Source organism: Musa acuminata, chromosome BXJ2-4 (assembly GCF_036884655.1).
Source record: "Musa acuminata AAA Group cultivar baxijiao chromosome BXJ2-4, Cavendish_Baxijiao_AAA, whole genome shotgun sequence".
Lineage (NCBI taxonomy): Eukaryota > Viridiplantae > Streptophyta > Magnoliopsida > Zingiberales > Musaceae > Musa > Musa acuminata.
Genome location: NC_088341.1, coordinates 35,066,854 through 35,086,620, shown reverse-complemented (window position 1 = coordinate 35,086,620; position 19,767 = coordinate 35,066,854). Strand labels below are relative to the sequence as shown.

General features: G+C 36.2%; 1 protein-coding gene across 4 annotated transcripts; it reads right to left on the bottom strand.

Moving 5' to 3' along the window:
* Positions 1-128: 128 nt before the first annotated feature.
* On the bottom strand, positions 129-19,596 carry LOC103981541 (flowering time control protein FCA). 4 transcript variants are annotated; one of them, XM_009398298.3, is made up of 18 exons: positions 19,134-19,596; positions 17,202-17,272; positions 15,541-15,619; positions 9,062-9,144; positions 8,874-8,925; positions 7,627-7,694; positions 7,318-7,384; positions 7,148-7,227; positions 7,008-7,072; positions 6,813-6,875; positions 5,865-6,006; positions 5,194-5,745; positions 4,780-4,983; positions 4,460-4,690; positions 4,346-4,384; positions 1,432-1,494; positions 1,300-1,345; positions 129-453 (listed from the first exon to the last, which is right to left on the bottom strand). In XM_009398298.3, the coding sequence occupies exons 1-18, from the start codon at positions 19,432-19,434 to the stop codon at positions 446-448; spliced, it is 2,214 nt and encodes a 737-aa protein (XP_009396573.2). In that variant the 5' UTR covers positions 19,435-19,596; the 3' UTR covers positions 129-445. The 4 variants fall into 4 exon arrangements, with proteins under 4 accessions (XP_009396573.2, XP_009396577.2, XP_064961188.1 ...); XM_009398302.3 differs by having other exon boundaries at positions 1,300-1,335; positions 19,134-19,584; XM_065105116.1 differs by lacking the exon at positions 4,346-4,384 and having other exon boundaries at positions 19,134-19,585.
* Between the last annotated feature and the right edge of the window lie 171 nt (positions 19,597-19,767).

Below are 19,767 nucleotides of genomic sequence, written 5' to 3'. Positions count from 1 at the left end.
TCTTAGCGACGAACGCTTCACTCCCATGTCTCTCTTCTATTACACGGAACAAATGTAAGTTGCTTGTGCATGTCGACAAATACCGAAAAAAATCCTACACCAATGCATCTCAAAGCCAACAACAGTCATAACCAAACTATAAAGAGATGTGTGTTCATGTCTCTCCATAAACTTGAATGACAAGCAACTAAATCATGAACAAGAAGATCTTGGGCGATATGTTACACTACGTCAATTAACCCACACCGTAGCCAGAAAAATTGGATGTACACTGAAACATTTATCTTTTTCTGCTGAATGATAATGCTAAGTACCGGTTTTGGAAAGTAGAAATAAACATCAAACAGCTCGGGGAGCCATCGCTGGCTTCATCCCAATACTTGCTCTGAAACACTTCACTTGGGGGTAATGGCACACTCTGCTGCGTCACCTGATGAGCACTGCATCAAGAACCTGAAGACAAAACATCTATCAGACGAGACAGAAAACAACTGCAATGAACAAACAGAAAGGTATCGACTTGAACAAACAGAAAGGAGCAACCGATAATCTCTCAACCCCAAAATTCCAAACTATTTAAGATCAGCTAAGGGTGTTCTGGTTATTTAATTCTATAGAAGTGCCATTCCAAAATTCAAACGCTATAAGATTTCTTCTTACCAATTTTAGTGAAGTCTACCGTGATAAGATGATTCACCTTTCACCTCTTAACATCGTTATGACAAAAGCATAATATACTGATGACAAGATGTCATCAGTATATTATGTGTGTATGTCTGTCTTTAGTACAGGAGATACAAAGAAACTGCATTGTGCATATGATACTGACATCAATTTAAGGCTCCGTGAGCACAGTGATTTACAAAAATAGAAAAATGGATAATCAATATATATTCAGGATATGAAAAACACAGCCACATGCAGCTCATCTCAGCTCAAATGTGGAAGTTGAGGCAAAAGCTTCAGGGTACAAGGACAAAAGTACTCAAAACATTTAAGAATAAACCATTTAATCATATTTGAGACAGAAAAAGGGAAAGATAGAGAGAGAGGGATTTTCTAATAATGTATTCCTAGGTAAAAAAATGGTGATATTGTAAATGACCGCCTCATGAGAAGACAAAGAAAGCACTGAAGCATGTCAAAGTGCAAGCTTAGAAAATGGGACAGGATCATTCATTTAACATAGTATCAAACGCCAAGATATAGAACAAACAAAATCTCATATTTAAAAAACTACAGAGATAAAACTTAAGGGAGCAATATAATGTATAAGAAGGGTGAGTATCTCCAGAGAACCTGCAGGTTTGTTCTTCAGAGCCCACTCTTGTGCTGCTGAAATCCCCTAAATGAAAATGTATAAGCACAACAATAAAATGAAATTTAGAACCAAAAGCTGGGACTGCAAGCATGGATGAAAAAAGTCAATACCTGTTGCACTTTAGCAGGATCAATAACAGAACCAGCAGCCTTTAGTTGTGCATAACTCAGATCCTATTAAAAAGAGAATACTTACAAAGGTAAGCCAAACTATCATCTCCAAGTTAGACGCCTCTTGCTTCATTGACGGCAGAATAGCCATGCAAGTAGCTAAAAATTAAAGCCAACAGGACTATTGTTGATATCATGATCTAGCAAATTCTCTCCTAATAAAAGTCATCTCTACATTTATGAATCTTATATAAACTCTAAATCTTGTCCTCTTCATGCAATGTCTCAATGGACACACAGTGAACAACAGAAATCAAGGCAACATTAGTAACAAGCTCCCTGAGCTTCTCCTAGACAAAAAGAACTCAATTCATTCCCTTCAAACAAGTTGTCCAGTTATAATGTAATATACATATTACATAAAATTCAAGATAAAAAAATCCAACAATACAAGGAAGAGGATAGTTGAAGTTCTACAGCTTGTAAAATATTATCTCATCATGTAACCATAGCTAAAAAGCAACATTTTATAAGACTGTCACAAGGATAGAATGTTAAGTAGTTAGGAAACAACATATTTAAAAGTTAATATTACTGTTATGATGATGTCAAAAAGTATTGTTATTAAAAGATAAAATAGGAAATATTTTGTGTTCATGATCAATTCAAGGGGATAGCAAGAGATAGACAATTAAGAAATGACTCTTTAAATGGTTGAATATGTTGAAAGAATACCGATGACCGCCATGGTCAAGATGGGTGAAATAATTCATACTAGAAGTGATTGGAAAGATAGAGGAAGTCCAAACGAGATTTTACTGAGAACTCAAAGGTTCTGATGAGTTCAACAAATAGTTTGGCTAGTGATAATGCATTGAATAGAGCTCAAATGCTAAAATGTATCCATGTAGCTAAATCCACATAGTTGGGAACTACAGCTTGTTGTTGTATTGTCTAAGATATAGAAGTTTGCTTTTGTTAGCTTCAATCCTTACTTCTCGAAGATGCTTTTGAAGTTATACGTTTTTTCATTAGTGTTTTTTGGAACATCTTCATTTATTATTTCTAATCTTCTGATTCATTTTCACGGTTGTTCAACATAGACCCAGACATTACAAATTCTCAAACAGTCTAACAAGGTTCTCACACATTGTAATGATTGGTAGAAAACCTAAACATGTAACTTGTTCCACTTAAAAAGATCATGTCAATGTTAACTTTCTTGTTCCTGTCAAGTTTCATGTGTACCAGCCTCTCTATTTATAGAGGTAAGACTGCATATATTGACCTCCTCAGACCCCGCCGGAGGGAGCTTGATGCAGCAGGTATGCCTTTGGTCTTTTTACTGTGGCATTGGTCAACTAAATAGTTATACTGAATACACAGTTACACACTATTTTCCTTCACAAAAATTGCTTGCTTCCTATGATCAAAATCTTCCTGTAGTAACACAAACTACCATCTATCTAATCACACAAGAAAATACCACAGGCAGATGACACAAAATAATGAGCTCTGGAGGGAGACATAAATAATCGCTCATTTTCTCAGGTTATAACTATGATTCTGGTCATTTAACTGCAACCTATATGCCATACGGAAGCTCCATAATTGCATATATCCATATCTAGAAAATTCCATGCAAGCAAGCAGGCAATCACACACTCATGCATGTATATGTACATGCATGCATATGTTTACATCTTTATGTACATATATGTGCTGAAACTAAATAAAAGCCCTTCTAATGATAAACATATGAACAATCCTACCTTTAAAATTTTCTTGCTTCATAACCAAGGAAAAAAATGCAATAATTAAACATCTCAAGGAATATATAGCCAAATACAAAGCTCTATAGGTATATTGCAGGGCGACAACACACCTTGCCCATCGCTTACTTCTTCAACTAACTATTTTCTTTCTTTGTGGATACTAAATTGACCGCAAGCTTACCCTTTAGTCGCTCAGGTACCTCATGACTTAAGCAATTCTAGCTAAGAATGTAACAACATGTTGCATAGTTAGCAGTCCTCTCAAGAGATATAATAAGCATCCTCACAAAGAGTTTGACCAGATAATGTGCTCCACATATTTTAAGTGAATTTGAAGGTTGTCCACAGTGTGCTGGATTTAGGCACCAATGACAAAGGTACACTAAGCAACAGCCAATACAGTTCATGCTGTGTTGTATGCAGCCAGAAGGAAGAAAGAAAAACATGCAAACATGTGTTCCAGCTTTCCATTCCTCACCTCGAGTGGCTTCCTACCCAAACTATTATCTGGAGGAGATGAAGCATCACAGCTGTACCAATTTCCTCCATGGAAGCCCTTTGATAATTCAGTTAAGAAACCCTAAGCCCTAATAGATTTACACCTATGTGTAAGTGAACAAAACCAATTTCGTACAGTTCAAGTGGCCTTGTTCTCTTTTTTTAGCAGGTTCAACATTGAACATATTGCTTTCGAAAAAAAGAAACATTCAACATATCACACATGTATCTGCTTGCTGATTCCACATCTTATCCTTTGTCAGAATAGAATGCTTTTGAGGACATATTTTTTTTCTCAAAACTCAACCACAATTCTTCTCCTGTGACGCTTTATTTTTCATGTTACCCTTTGCACATATATACTAAGTAGCCCGTAGACCCACCAGAAAACATCTATCTATATAAGATCCAACAGGAGATGGTGAAGATAGGACAGTTGCATGAAATTCTTTTTTTCCTGTGAAACAGTACATGATGCTCAAGTTACCTCTAGTATGAAGACTAGACACTTTTCTGAAATAATATTATTATATTTTTCATTCATACTTTTCAAGGTGTACTTGGCAATCATGCCACTACAATAGTCTCAAAGAGTAACCATATAATATTAACATCCAAATCACTTATGATGCAGAACTTACTTGCACATTTTGTTGTAGGGTTCCACCAGAAGCTTGATACTAAAATAGCAAAGGAAAGGTGTAAATCTTTGGAAGAAAAAAGATCTAGATGTAAAGAAAATAAAAAATCACTACCAGTTGTAAAGGTTGAAGAGGTTGCATTTGTGATTGTTGCCTCATCAGTTGAGGTTGCATTTGCTGTGTCGACAGAACTTGCTGGGTTGGTTGAATCTGTGTGTGTGATTGAGTATCAGATGGTGATGGAAGCTGTTGGAAAGAAAGTTTTTGTTGTTGCTGCTGCAATAAGAGCAATTTCTGATGTTGTTGCTGCTGCTCAAATAGTGTAAATTCTTCAGGCTTCTCCCACTGGAACAATAACAATTTGGTCATTTGAAGATTAAGGAACCAAAAACCAGGATATTGAGTTAACAGCAATATCATTCAGCAATTCCCACCTTACTCTCTTGAGTAGCACTGTTATAGTAGTACTTAAATCCATCAGGAGAGGTATGCTCTGTCCAGTTGCAGGTCATCGGAACTGCAGGAGACGTATTTACTGAATTTGGAAGAGTTGCAGTGGTTGTCGGCACAACTGAAGCAGGTGTGCTGGAAGATGTTGTAGGAGGGATGGATGACGACTGTGGTCCAGTCCATGCAGACTGCAGAACACATTTTATGCAATAAAACTTTTAAATGAACAAGTCAACAACATTGATGCAGAAAGAAGGATTTGACAGCAAGAGAAGCTTTGAAGCAGCTACATGACATTATGGTTCATGAAAGAACCTACCAAAAATTTAAGGTGGAAATTCAGTTCCCAATGACTAAAAAATGGCAGACACTTTATGAATATTTTCAATTGGCTTAACCTGCAGTTTAGTAGACTCAGAAACATGCTGCTGTTGTTGCATTTGTTGCAGCTGCTGTTGCAGTTGGAGAATTGCCTGTTGGGATGATTGAAAGCTAGATTGTAAAGCTTGGGCTTGCTGCTGAAGCAGCATCTGGGGTAGTTGTGCTGGAAACTGTTGGATAGGCTGCTGAAGAAGCTGCTGTGTGACATTAGATGTGGCAAACTGTGGAAGATTGGCGGCAGGCATAGCTTGTTGTTGCAGGCTTAAAGGAGCCTGCAATGCCATGGAAGAGGCACTTTGCTGGGCTAAAGGCTGCAAGGATGCTTGTCCACCCAGTCCAGGTAACTGTTGGGATGGTATGTTTTGACCTCCAGATTGAGGAAGTTGAAGCTGGCCAAAATGTTGCAGAGGCGATTGCAAATTTAGAGCATGGGGGTGGGAAACTGGAGGCTGTTGGGTATTCAGTTTTAAATGTGGAGGGAAGTTTTGAGGGGGCATCAGTGGCTTCTCCAACTGTGATACTTGCTGACCAACAAAGGAAGGGAGTGATGCCATCGAAGGATTGAATCCCTACATAATGAAACAACTAGTAAGCTAAAAGTATTAATATTATTGTTTAGTTTGTTGTATTAAAATTGGACTAATCAAGCTCAGACAATCAGACAAAAAACAGAAAGATGAATCAGCACCTGTTGCGATGAAGGTGGCACTGGAAGCGTTGAGGTTGTTCCATTAGAGTGGGAAGACGATCCGAATGACTCGGGATTCATTGGATGCCAAGCATCAGATGATTTACGCCCATTCCTTGGCTCATCCAGGTTAGCTGTTGGCCTGTAACCAAAAGCATTTGGCATTAGAAAAAGAAAATGTCAAGAAAAGAATATATTTTTCAATCAAAATGATTCTTACTACCACATTTATAAATCCCTTGAGCACATATCCATACTATCATACCATTCTAAATGATTCTCTCTCATTTTATCCTCTAGCAAAATGATACCTACTTGTTCATAAATAAAAATATTTATTTTCCTATCTTTCCTAGTAACTCCACGCATTCACCTCGACATTCTCATCTTAGCAAGAAACTTTTTGTATATTTTCTTAACCAAATCCATAGAACATTACTGGTCAAACAATTATCTTATAAATTTTTCCTTTTATAAAAACTAAAATTTATGAATAAATAATTAAAATAGCCACTCACAAGATGTGGACCACTCATACAATTCTAGGCCTTTAGCTCCTGCACATCTTAAAGCCATCAAGTGAAGGACTGCCTATCAATATGTGTGCAATGAGCCACAATTGAAAAAGGCTCCGTTTAAAATATTTGCACCGCTTTTGTTTTTATTATCAACATTTTTAATTTCATCACCGTCCGTGTAAACCAACCACTGGCTTAGAGCTATGCAAGAGCATGTCAATGCAAGCACGTCAGGCACGGCAACATGCACCATGCACATAACACCCTGGGCAGCACATGCCAGAGAGCAGATTTGGTACATTGGTATATGCAGTAAAAGGACGTGCATCCAAATGTCCCAAAGATTACAAGACACTAATATCGTAATATGTCAACCATTTAATTTTCTCAAAATCTCTAACACAGCATTTCCTCCAGTAGATAACCAAACCTGATGACTAATGCTGCTTCAGATCGAGGACTGAAACCAGGACCACCAAATGCTGGTCCACTCCTGTAACAGGAAAGTTACACGACAAAGTATTACAATAAGCATAATATAAAAAAAGAAAAAAAAAAGAATGCTTGATGACTGAAACTGCTCCTCTAAGCTCTTGACAAGAAGGGTATAGTTTTCATCAAAAACCTCTGGTCTCCTGGCCTTGGCCGCTTAGGATCAGCAAATCGAACAACTAACGGTTGATCACATCCCTAATAGCAGATGGAAGAAAGGAACTTGATCAGTAAGTTGAACATATGAAAATGTTATCTAACTAAACAACTTACACTCATCACATAAATTCCATTAAGAGCATTCAAAGCTGCTGATGCCATCTCTCTAGTTGAGAATTTTACAAAGCCACATCCTTCACAACTCATATTGAAAATATGTTATAAATAAACACAAAAGGAAACAGGCATTAAATGAAACTTCCACATTATGTGCATCGACCTACCACGACTTTGCCCTGATGAATCTCTCATTAAGTAGACATCTTCCACTCGCCCATATGGAGAAAATATCTGCCACACAAATACCAGACTTTTACAAATAACACGAAAACTAAGAGATCTCACTAATTAGGAAGAACCAGTAAAGTTGCTTCCAATCAGAAAATGTTTTAACATTTGTATTCAATTTTGGTATATTCTTTCAGACGTCATCTGGTTATCAAATACTGATATTAGTAAAGCATTTAGTTTCATTAGAACTAGTGGAAGCATAGAAGTTACTTCCTTGACGAAAAGATATTATAGAAACTTACTTCCTCAATCTCCTTTGCATTGGCTAGCTTGTTAAGTGATGCGACAAACAGTTTGTCTTCAGCAGCACCTAAGACAAATTTTGTAGAATCAGAAAAGGCAAAACAAACACTTCCAAACTTGGTACACACTCATGTATGGCCTTAGTTCCAACTTTTAAATAGTTCCTTGCCAGATGTCATTCACAGAATACATTTTTATGACAAAAGTAAAGCAAAATCCAAACATTGAATCCCATACGTATATGTAGGAAAATGTCAAAATTGTAGACAATAATTCTGAAGCACCTCAAAACTGTCTTGTATTGGTCTCTTGGACCTAAGCTTATACATGCACAGAAGCACTTACTAATGTATTTTTCTGTTTAGTTGACACAACTTTCATCTCAAACAGACTTGGTAAAGTCTAAGTTGTGAAAACTTCAATCACTCAACAGCTCTTTTCAGCCTTCTCTATCAGAGAAGAGGGTAAGACAGATGCAGAATCAAAAAATCATACCCAGAAGGGGCACAAAGTTTGTGAGATTTGAATTGAAATGGAATTCTTAGAATAACACAATACGGTACTTTCCCCAAAAAGATGCTTAAATAGACTGAAAAAAACATAAATGCTTGGAGTTTAAGACAGCTGTCAAATTAAAATTTAAACATAGAAGTATATGATGCAAAAATCATTAAACTGAGATAATACAGACCAAAAATTGAAAAAGATATATGATGCACATAAAGCTATAAACCACAAGTTGAAGTAACACATAGGTTAGATCAATATACAACACCTATCATAACCAAAAAATTTAATAAATAAAATAACAGCCAAATATAGATGAGAAAGATATAAGAGAGCACTATAAAGAAACAGGTCAAAAATAAAGATGATAAAACTGCAAAAATTGTAAACTAGAGTACAAGTAACAACAATAAAAAAATATCCAAAAAAACTATTTAAAAAAAATGAAACAAATACTCATACTAAGATTGCTACAGATTATTTTATAAAATGGCTTTGACCATGGGGTACACCTAAGAGAATATCAAATAAGTTACAGAAAGATACTCAGGTTAACAAATGAACTTAAGATTTATATTAAGATACTGAACACAAATGATATGTATATTAAGATACTGAACACAGAATATAATGTTGTTATGAGCTAAGAAAGATGTCTTTTCTGGAGAGAGAAGAAAAACACATCATTTTAAATGTTTTGAGAATTCTTATATGTGATATGATCATCATTAGATGGTACCATGGTGATTCCGATCTCCATCAGCATATCTTACTTGAATAGGTCCCGAGCCCTGAGAAAACCATAGATGTAATCAATCAAGTTATACTATAAAGTATAAACAACAAAATTGCTTCAAAAGTGCATCGGCTTTGTAGCCAAGAAAAACACATCATCAAAGGCACACAACAAATTGGAATAGTACCCACCCCAGGCAACGTATACTGATTGTGCAAAGCCCTGATGGCTCTGTCAGCCTCGTCAGAAGTTGCATACTTGACGAAACAACAACCTGTAAGGAAAGGTTATGTTTCTTGACCCAGCTAGATAACAATAATTATTAATGTAAATAATGTAAATGATACATGCATGACATGGCCAAAAAAAACTGAAAGTTTATCACTATACATTAATTAGCCCAAAACAAATGGTCAAAGGACCAGAAAGTCCCTTCTTTCATATGTTAGAAAATGTTAACACATATTCTAGACATCGTTAGAAAAATAAAAGAAACCTTTAAAAGGATGATGCAATTGCAGGGATGCAACTAGAACATGCAAGGAGTTCAGAGTATCAGCAGGGACAAACAAGACAAAAGGTGTTAAGCACGGATTTTTTCATAGTGTAATTTACTAACAAAAGAATAATGTGGAAATCAACAAAATCTAAAAGTTCTGGAGCATAGATAGCAATATAGTATGACATAATGGTGCATACAGATAATATGACATAGCAAATCACCAAAACAAAAAGATAAAATGGCATAGATATTCAATAAAAATAAGATAATATACATGCCAAATGCATAACCCATTTATGCCACAAATCTTCATAGCACTTGAACTAACAGAGAATATGAAAGTTGCAATAGAAAAAGCAAGGATGTATTAAAAATGACCAGAATTTATAAAAAAAAAGAAGTAAATGTCAACATTTAAAACAAATCCAATAATCAAGACCAAGAAAATTCCAAATAACAAATCCCTAACTATCCATCATCAAAAGATTAACATGAGAATGAAGAAACCAAAGTAATCTACAAGGGTGTCCAGGAGGCAGGAAGACCCAAAGATATATAATTTTACAAAATTGTTTGAATATAAAGCACTTTGAAATAATTGTTTGATGAAAAGGCACTTAGAACACTTTTCGTAAGTTACCCAATTACTATGATTATCCAGATGTATTTGGTACAGGTATGCCAAAAGTTCTAATGCATCTACTATTTTGAAGTGAGCCAATTTCTGATTTGACAAGATGAAACCCTTTATAACAAGAAAATATTCTAGACAAATGGCATGCCTCTGCAAATAACTTATAATGAAAAATAATAATACATTATAATTTACAAACATGATACGAACAATATTGTGAATGCAAACAAATTGCTTTAGTCATGGTCTATAATTATAAATCATATCCAGGCAAACACTTTATTTTGCCTCTTCATGGGACACACACACACGATCCAAGTTTAAAAGCTGGTCATGAGTCTCAACTATCAAGACACAATGCAAACCAAAGTGCACCAACATAAGTCTCACACAAGATGTCCTGCCCAAGGAGACTCTTGCAGAAATATTATCAAGAAGCAAAAAACACAACCAATATCACTTCCAGGATTTTGACACTGAAACATTCAAAAAATTGTGGAAGGCTGACATGTTATGCTTATAAACATGTATGATTGTGTTTTAAAGTAAAATTCAAATGTCAAAGTATCCTAATAAAAAAGCATGACTGACAAAGGACAGTTTCCAGAGGACATTCTATCATCTTATTATCATGCTCTAACATTAAAAATGTCAAATTTTAGATGAGTATACACTTGTTCTAATGAAAATAGAAAAGTCCTTATGGTGTTCTTCTTTGACAACATATGGACACAGGCGAAAAAACATGTCAAAGAGGCAGAAGAGCTTAGTAAGTAAAGCAGACACTGCATCTTGACTTGAAGGAACAAAAGCTACAGTAATGCTTGATGAGGAACGAGATGAACAGTCAAAATATATTAAAGCAAAGTTATCCCGAGCTCCAATTTCAGATATTCTTTTGCGATATCAGATAATTAGACACCCAAACATTTCAAGACACTTGAGCGTTGAAAAAATTTTCTAATATTGCCGTGATGTCTAAAACTCTCACATGTATTGAAACTATATGCAAAAATACAATTTCACATATGAAAATATAAGTCCAACCACACAAAATGCTGGAACCCCTTGAAACCTTGGGCACTTGATGACTACCAAACAAATCAAAGAATGGGTTCAAGAATTAAGATCATTCTGGAAGAAACAGTATGTGTGTGTGTGTGTGTGTGTGTGTATATATATATATATATCAACTTCACCAAATGCATGCATGCATTCAGCCTTTTTTGTCAAGGAACAATAATACAATCTTTGTTCTCCCCACTTCCGAGAATAATTTCAATGAACTTACACTTATTGTCAAATTGCTTTACAAACAATATGACATTATGCATACATATATTCACCAAGCAACGCCCAGCACCAGAAGAATAAGAACATCAGCAAGTTCAGTAATGAAATTAGTGTAAAGTCCATATTTCAAACAATATGCACAAATTTGTCTTGAGAATACAATCTGTACAGTTCCCAAGCACCAGAACAAAAAGATAATAGGAAGATCAGCAAGCCCAGCAATGCAATTAATATAGATTCCATGTCTCAAACAAATTGCACAAGCACTAAGGAATATCCTCAGTAAAATTAGATTTTGAACACCACATCTGATTTTTTAACCAAGCTTCACAAAGCTATGACTTGATGTGCCAACATCCATTAGGAAAAGATTGATGCTGAACGTAGAGATCATCATATCTACATGATATAAATAAAACTAACCAAATCAAATAACGAGCTTCTGCAACAAGCTCAGGCCCCAGCATTATACACATAAGACAAGGACACACAATGTAAAACTGCTGTCTGATAAAACAGTAATTGGATAATCTGAATTATCAAAACCTCTTTTATTGCACTCTTTTGCAAAAGCAGCTGATAAAAGAGTAAAGAATTTTTTGAAATCTGAGCTCAAAAAACAATGTTTCAGTTCCATGTAGATGTTTAACATTCCATGAAACATGTTGACAACTAAGATACATTACACAGATAATTATCAATATCAACAGCACAGGTCTGATATCATTCAGCAACTAGTAACTTTGGTTCTCCAGTGAACCAAATCTAAATAATGTAACTCTCGAATAGCATTATAAACTCAATTCTGAACATGGAAAAGGCATGCATGGACAACTTGATTAAAATCAAGAAAATCATTACAGCCACAGTGAAACAGACAGCACTATGCCACCAAAAATATTAAAAGCATCTTGGATTAACAGTAAACAAAATTCAGTCAACAACTGGCAATTCTCTTAGCAAAGAAAACCACTCAAATTTTTGCAGTAGAAAAAATTTGATAGCCCAAAAAGGGGTACTAGCGGAAGATACATCGAAAAGAAACAATTTCTGATGGCAATGTGCAAGTATATGACTTCTTGTTAACTGATCAATTAATATCAGCGAGAGATAGAGAAATTTATGACTTCTTGCATATTCTTGTTAACTGATCCTGAGGAAATTGTACATATTAATAATAATAAATAGGTAACCAAGTATCCAATACTCAAGCCATCTCAGGATTTGAAGTTCAAATATACTCCCTACCACTGAAGGAAGTTGTTTCCTACAAACCGAAGTCACAAAGCTCAGGTGCAGTGAAGCAAAGGGAAAAAGCAACAGAGATCAAAGTAATGCTCATAGGGAAGTAATAAATTAAAATGCGAGTCCACCACCTTTACATACAATTGTAGTTTTCTGCTGCTGGAAAGAATGAGATCAAATAAATGAAGTATGCTTGCTAAATATAAAGGAAAACATTGTCACTGTGTGACTCCTAGGTTTCAAAATCCAAAACTGCAAAAATTTGCCTGCAGATCTTCTTTTTACATTCAAGCACAACTACCAAATTTAATGATATTTACGCAAAGAACAAAGGAACCATTAGAACCAAGGCATCATTCTAATTCCCGCAGAACTAACACTTGGAGAGATGATAATAACTTGTTCCAAACTGAAAGAAGGGTTTCCAGATCCACACAACATTAACAACAACAGAAAGTTCTTTCAAGTTAATGAAACCTTATAGACAAACTTGCTGCCAAACTATGTTGTGCAATATACCAATCAATATCTGAATGTAAGCTGTACCAATCTAGACAAGGAGCAGGTTTCACTAGTGACAACAAAGCAAACCAAAAGCATGTGTCTAGGGATCCATTACTCCACAAGAATATACCTTGGCGTGATATAGCAACAATGCACATCGACCAATAGATTAAACAAACAAAAGAGTGTTGTTCTCATATCTCGATAGGAGGAATCAGAGAATAAAGATGGAATAAGTCAATAAGAATTATGAGTATATTGCAGATCCATGCAAACTAAAAAGAGAATAATAAGAGGAAGAAGCATAAAGAAATAAGCTGGTTTATTTCCCACTGATGACAAAAGACAGCACCTTGATTATCAGATATTAATCTTAGTACACTGTTCAATTGAAGCATAAGATGTGAAACATCAAACATCATGTGCTGCCATAAAAAAAAAAGATGCAAAGCCAAGATGAGAAAAAAATATTCAATCAAATTAATATTTTTCATTTTTTGTGTACAGCTAATAAGCTGATTAAACAGTAAATATAGATGGATCCAGTTTCTGAAACTGTGTGAAGCAGCCATATTTTTCATTATGGGATATTAGAATGTCAAGATATGCATCAAGCAAATCAATATGGCCATAGGCATGGCTGAGGAAACCAAAAAAGCACAAGAATAAACAACCAGAGAAATACCATTCACAGAACTGGACAAAAAGCCTCAATTGTCAAAATATGACCAACAAAATCCAAGTAACAATGTACCACCTAAATTGACACATTAACGAATGTCACAGACTTGCAGGAGCTGGAATCAAGAAAATTAGAGTTCAAAAGAGCAACAATTGCTCTTGAAAAGTGCAGAATTGCTCTCAGAATCATTATGAACAAATTGAAAGCTGATTTTATCCCATGATAATGGATTTTGAGTTTTTTTACATCTCAACAGCTAACGCATAAATCAAATCAGCTGTCAACCAATTAAAGAAAAATTACCAATATCCAGGAAGGAAAGGGGGGTTGTAAATTCCTGATTATAGCACATAAACAGAACTCGTGGCAATTTCCACATGCACATAGCAAAAATGAACCCACTTTTACCATGACAGTACGCACCATACGAGTAACAATGCAAGAACACAAAAACTCAGAAGCTCTCAAATGGTTGTTCTCTGCATTTAATATCCAAAGGTTTCTAACATCAACAAAGCTCTCAAATTTAATACAGAGGACACACAAAGGAACACTGCCAGAACCCAGAAGTACGCAAGGTGGTGCAACAGTGAAGCAAAATGTACACCACCACAGCCACATATATGAGGATCTAACAGTTCAGCTTAGTGAATGGTCCATTGAAAGGTATCACTCAGCCGTATTACACAAGACATTTGCACAAAAATCACACATCAAATTTGAAACTTCAGCTTCATTAGCTCAAACAGATACGTAATGACGTGCCAAAAAGAAGTCCCATCCTCCAGGAATTGTTTTTGGCACTGAACTAAATGTGAATGCAGGTATACCGTAGTCCATCCAGGTGTCACAAAGAGACTAGAATACATTTAGAACTGACATGCATGTCAATCTCAGAAAACTACCTCGTTCAAATAAGAGGTCCATTAACATCCAAGGCAGAAAATAAAACACAAAACGCACATACAATCATCCACCCATACTGTCTGATGCTGACAATGTCACAGCCACAGAACAATGATTACTCACATTCATCCATGGGAAGGTGAAGGGAAGAGACTTCACATAATACACAGTGGTATCAACGCCTGACAACATTATGACACGTAAGCCACTGGCTTCCATGCTTCATGCTACTGATGAAAAATCAGAAGTCCAGCTACCAAAAGAAGGGGAATGGCTTAAGCTTTCGCACAACAACATGCAACCAAGCCAAGAATCCAGGTTCAAACACAACCATTGTAATAACCACAACTGGACCATATTAATCACTTGGTTCAAAGATCATCTGGGAACATCCAACAACATAAACTGCAAGGGCAAAACTTCAAAACCAATCAAAGCACAGAATATTTTTCTTGTCAATGTTTGTCCTTATCATATTCAAAAGTGTTAAGTGTTTTTAAGTAACTGACATACTTCTAAAGCATGTATCAGATGCATAATTGCATCTCCGTCAACTGCAATACACCAATGGCAGACAACCACACACCATGACAAACAGTAAAATTGCACCTACTGACTTGCTCAACATGGCTTATAAAATGCACTGCTGCACCAACAGATACTAGAGAGTCATTTTATTTGAAGCTAAAGTCAATAACCATTGATGGTCTTCAAGTATTCTTCTTCTCGATGTAGAGAAAAAGCAGAATGGAAACAATGCCAAGCAAACCAATAAGAAGAGGCAACCGTTCCAAAACCAAACTGAGAGGAGAGATGACCATATTGTTCTCTGGTTACCACTCAGGAACCTGGAAAAAAACAGACAAAAGATGACAGTGAAAAGTTAAAAAGGATCAGTGCAAACCTTGTTGCTCGCCAGTTTTCCTATCCTTTATGAAAGCCACTTCAATGACATCTCCATGCACCTCAAACAATGGGCGTATCTGAGGGACAAGTAATAGGTTATGATGATAACTTCACAATGACAGAGGTCCACCTCAAAATTTAAAAGAAAAAAACTACAACCAAACACCAAAGGAGACATTACGAAACTGAAATCAATGAAAGATTGGCCAGCAAACATACATGCAGTATATTTTTTAAAACCAGATCCATGTCAGAGGATAAGAAAAGTCACCACAGTAAGTCAATATTTCATAAGTGCAAAATTCATCGGTGGATACTGGGATCTCATAGTTCAGGTATCATCGCATATTGATCAAAAAGGAAGCACATAAAAAACTATAATGTAGCTTTTCTTAACAAAACAAAAATAACAACCCCAACAAGATTCTGACAGGGAGAAAACCACTGCCAAGGCCACAAGACAAACCATGTTTAATGTTCAGATCACATTCATATGTCACATCCAATCTTAGAACTGCCTTCCATTTCTTGTATCCCTACAATACCAACAAAAACAAAAGCATGTGGCATTGGCACCATACTACTTTCTAGCCAGTAAATATCATTAAGGGAAATATCCACATCATGCCCCATTATAATTGTTCATTGAAGAGACTTCTGTAATGTCTACATCACATGAAACAATCTAATGGAAACAATTTTGTTACATCCATCTGATAATTCAAACTACCGTATGAACTTCATCCACCACTACATAATTATTTCAAAGAATTGACAAGTAATACTCTGAATGGCAAATTAATCTTCATCAGCATCACATTACTATAAAAAAAAAGCACATTGCTTAATGGATTAACAAACTAAGCTCATCCTGCACCTAATGATAGATGCTCATCAGAACACACCAATATGTAAAGTAGCACATTGGTGCGTAACAAATCTCAGAATAAATCTTCAAGTATCTAACAAAAGCTGGAACATAATCAAGCTGAAGAAATTACTCATCGGTCTTATTTGTACTTGATATAAACTTGTTCGGATTCTTAAGTTAAAACATATAATAATATAACTTCATGGGTTTCAACTTCTTTCCACAGAAAAACTTTGTATAGCGAAAAGAATCACCATTAGTATAGTTTTTGTCACCATATTTGCTACAAACAATGAGACAGAATGGCAACCAATGTCCATTATTACTTACATTCCTGTGATTATTATCGTTCATTGCCTCACTAAAGTCAAATAAAAAACTAAAAAATATTATCTCTCATAGGTAACTGCAATTTATGCACAATAACAGAACAGTATTTGGACCGATAAGGCATCTGAATATAATCTAAATTTCAAATGTGCATCTGAAACATATTTCAGTAGCATGTAGCATCATACTCAAATTCATATCAAAAGGAGATTCATGAAGATGAACATAAAGAGTTGCTAACACAAACTGTTGTTGTTTCTGCTTCTGCTGTTATATCATACTCATTAGATATAAAATGAAGACGAAGCAATAGTGTGGTAGATATACTGAGAGAGTCAATAAGTATCTTACAATAGGAATCAAGGAGAGAACAGTAATGATGACAGTTATGGAAGACAATAGATGGTAAAAAATTCAAAAAATTCACATAACCATCACGAAAAATAACATTGACTTACATCTTCTTCAGTTGCGGTCCTTGGGACTGCTCCAATAAAAAGTTTGGCAAATTTATTCCCACCAGTACGATCTAGATAATATTGGTAAAATAAAATGTCAAAAAGGTTATTGCGAGTTCACAGATATTAATTTTGAGACAAAAAACAATTATTCACTTGAAATGGTGACACTTACGGAACATATCACTCATAAAGCCATATGACAGCAATATATGAGATGCAATTCAACTTCGATTATCATTAAATAACAATAGAAAAAAGTGAGATAACATATTTTACTTGCATGCACTATAATCAGTTAGTAGTAAGAACTCAAAATGCAGTTTTATGAGAAGGGTATATATTTCCATACAACAACGTGCGATAATCCATTTATCATACTTTGTGATTGTATTATTTAACTGCAAGCTACAATTTAGCATGAATATATATTTGGAAAAAATACAACTGTAATTATTTATTACCAAGCATAATACTATAAGCTCTTGAGATACGAGGGTCAGTAGGACACTCACATTGAACAGTACATCAAAATTCAACATTATGATTAAATTTAATAAAACATATTCCTCGCCCACATGTTCATATTATATAGTGTGTCGTGCCTAAAAATAAAAAGAATTCATGAGGAACTTAAAAAAAAGCCACAGCACCTGATGTATTTATCATTCCTGACAAAAATAACAGTAACACGCAATTACAATTTCCATAAGATATATACGATACGAAATTCTCATACCCTAGCATCACCATCCCAATTATAATAAGAACTTTTGTTCTTTCTTAATGGCCGGTTCTGATGACCTAATTATAGTGCATCCCATGAAAGCCTAAACCTGAGTACTTTTATAATAACTTGCATGAAAATATACAAGATGGTTCATGAGAATGATTTTTGCATGACGCCTATCTGGCTTATTTGCACAATACTTGCTTGCTCCAAAATGTCTTCATCGATTTTAGCCTAAGACAAGATAACCTAACTATCTCTCACAACATATAAGAAGAAACAACTTGCAATACAAATTTTAAGGGTTCAAAATCTCAAATAATAAATTTTTACTCGGTCTGGTGGTGTTATACTAGATCAACTTACCAAAGGCTAAGGATTGAAACAATTTTTTAAGGACATCTGCTAACGTAGCTAATAAGGGCTTTGACTGTTGACAGAAAGATCCTAAAATCAAATATCATATTCACCACTTACCCTTTGCCCCCCAAAAAAAAAGACTTGCAATACAATCAAACTTCTTGAAACAAGGAAGTCCTCCTTATTATCATGTAGAATGTCATCAAAGCACCACAAATAGACAATTTTAAAATCACCCAGGCACCTTGTTGGAAGGGTAGACAATTACAAGCCAACAAGTTCAGATGCCTCAACACTTCCAAAGAAACGAGTACTAGTTGAATCTGATTGATGAAACATCACTAGAAGTCAACTGATTCTTTGAATGGCATGCCTCTAACAGTGGGTGTTAATGGATTGGCCACATTTGAGCATAACAAATGATTTAATTTCTGATTTCATGAGTGAGAACCCTGCCTAGTCGTTATAGGGGAGAACACAAGATCAACCATGACCAGGCTAAGTTTAGTAGCAAATCACGACGTAGTCGTTTTGCTCTCATTCTTGAAAAGATCCGAAAAGCTAAAAACCCTCAAGATTTATTTATCTACCGTGAAGTGCCAAAATAACGGGTGGAAAAAATAATTAAATTGCCACCAAGAGAGGGTGAGGGAGAGGGGAGAGGAAGATTCCGATAAAGAAAGGAAGATCGTGGTTAGCAAGTCGAAACCAGCCATTAACCGCCCGACCAAAAAAAAAAAAAGAAAAGAGAATGAAACAACGACTATCATGAACCCTAACACGGTGAATGAACGACGGTAAGTACAATTTTCGAGAAGAAAAGAGAGGATCTTTGAGCTTACCTGGAGAGCCACTTCGACCGGAGAACCCGCGCCTAGGGCCGCCCACGGACACCGGAGGGCTGAAGCCACCGGGATCACCGCCTCGGAAGCCACCGCCCGGAGGGGCGGGAAGGTCCTGAGAACCGCGGTAGGGATGGTAGCGGCCGCCATCGCCTCCGCCTCCGGCGCCACCCCTGGGATAACGGGGATGCCGCTCCGTGGGGCTGTCGGAGGACCATCGGGAGGGCATCCGCCGCCCACCGCCATCGCCGAACCGATCTCCGGAGCGGTCGTCGAAGCGGTCGCTGCGGTGCCTGTCCATGGGTATAGCTAGGGTTTGCTCCTCTTCGAACCCTAGGCGTCAGCTATACTGAAAGGGGGCAGAAGAGAGGAAGAATAGATTCGAAGAGGACTAGCGGCCTTTTGGTTTAGACAAATATCACTGTTTTATGCACAACACACGCCTTGTCGGTTTCATCCAACCCCGATGCTACGATGCATGCGAGGTGAACCGCCTCATCTCTAGGTTTTATACAGATGCGAGTTACCATCGATGCACGTGCTTGTCACGTGAGCTTCCGACTAATGCACGGGACCATAGCACCAAAGAAGAATCGCACACACTATCATACATATTATCTCGTTAACGAGGAGA

Bases quoted from the DNA above. Each gene is read 5' to 3' on its own strand.
- LOC103981541 (XM_009398298.3), bottom strand. From the start codon at position 19,434: ATGGACAGGCACCGCAGCGACCGCTTCGACGACCGCTCCGGAGATCGG. The intron at 9,145-15,540 runs GTTTGCACTGAT...CTTTCCTTACAG, and splicing joins GAAAACTGGCGAGCAACAAG to GTTGTTGTTTCGTCAAGTAT. The intron at 6,876-7,007 runs GTTTTTGATGAA...TTCCTGTTACAG, and splicing joins CCAAGGCCAGGAGACCAGAG to GAGTGGACCAGCATTTGGTG.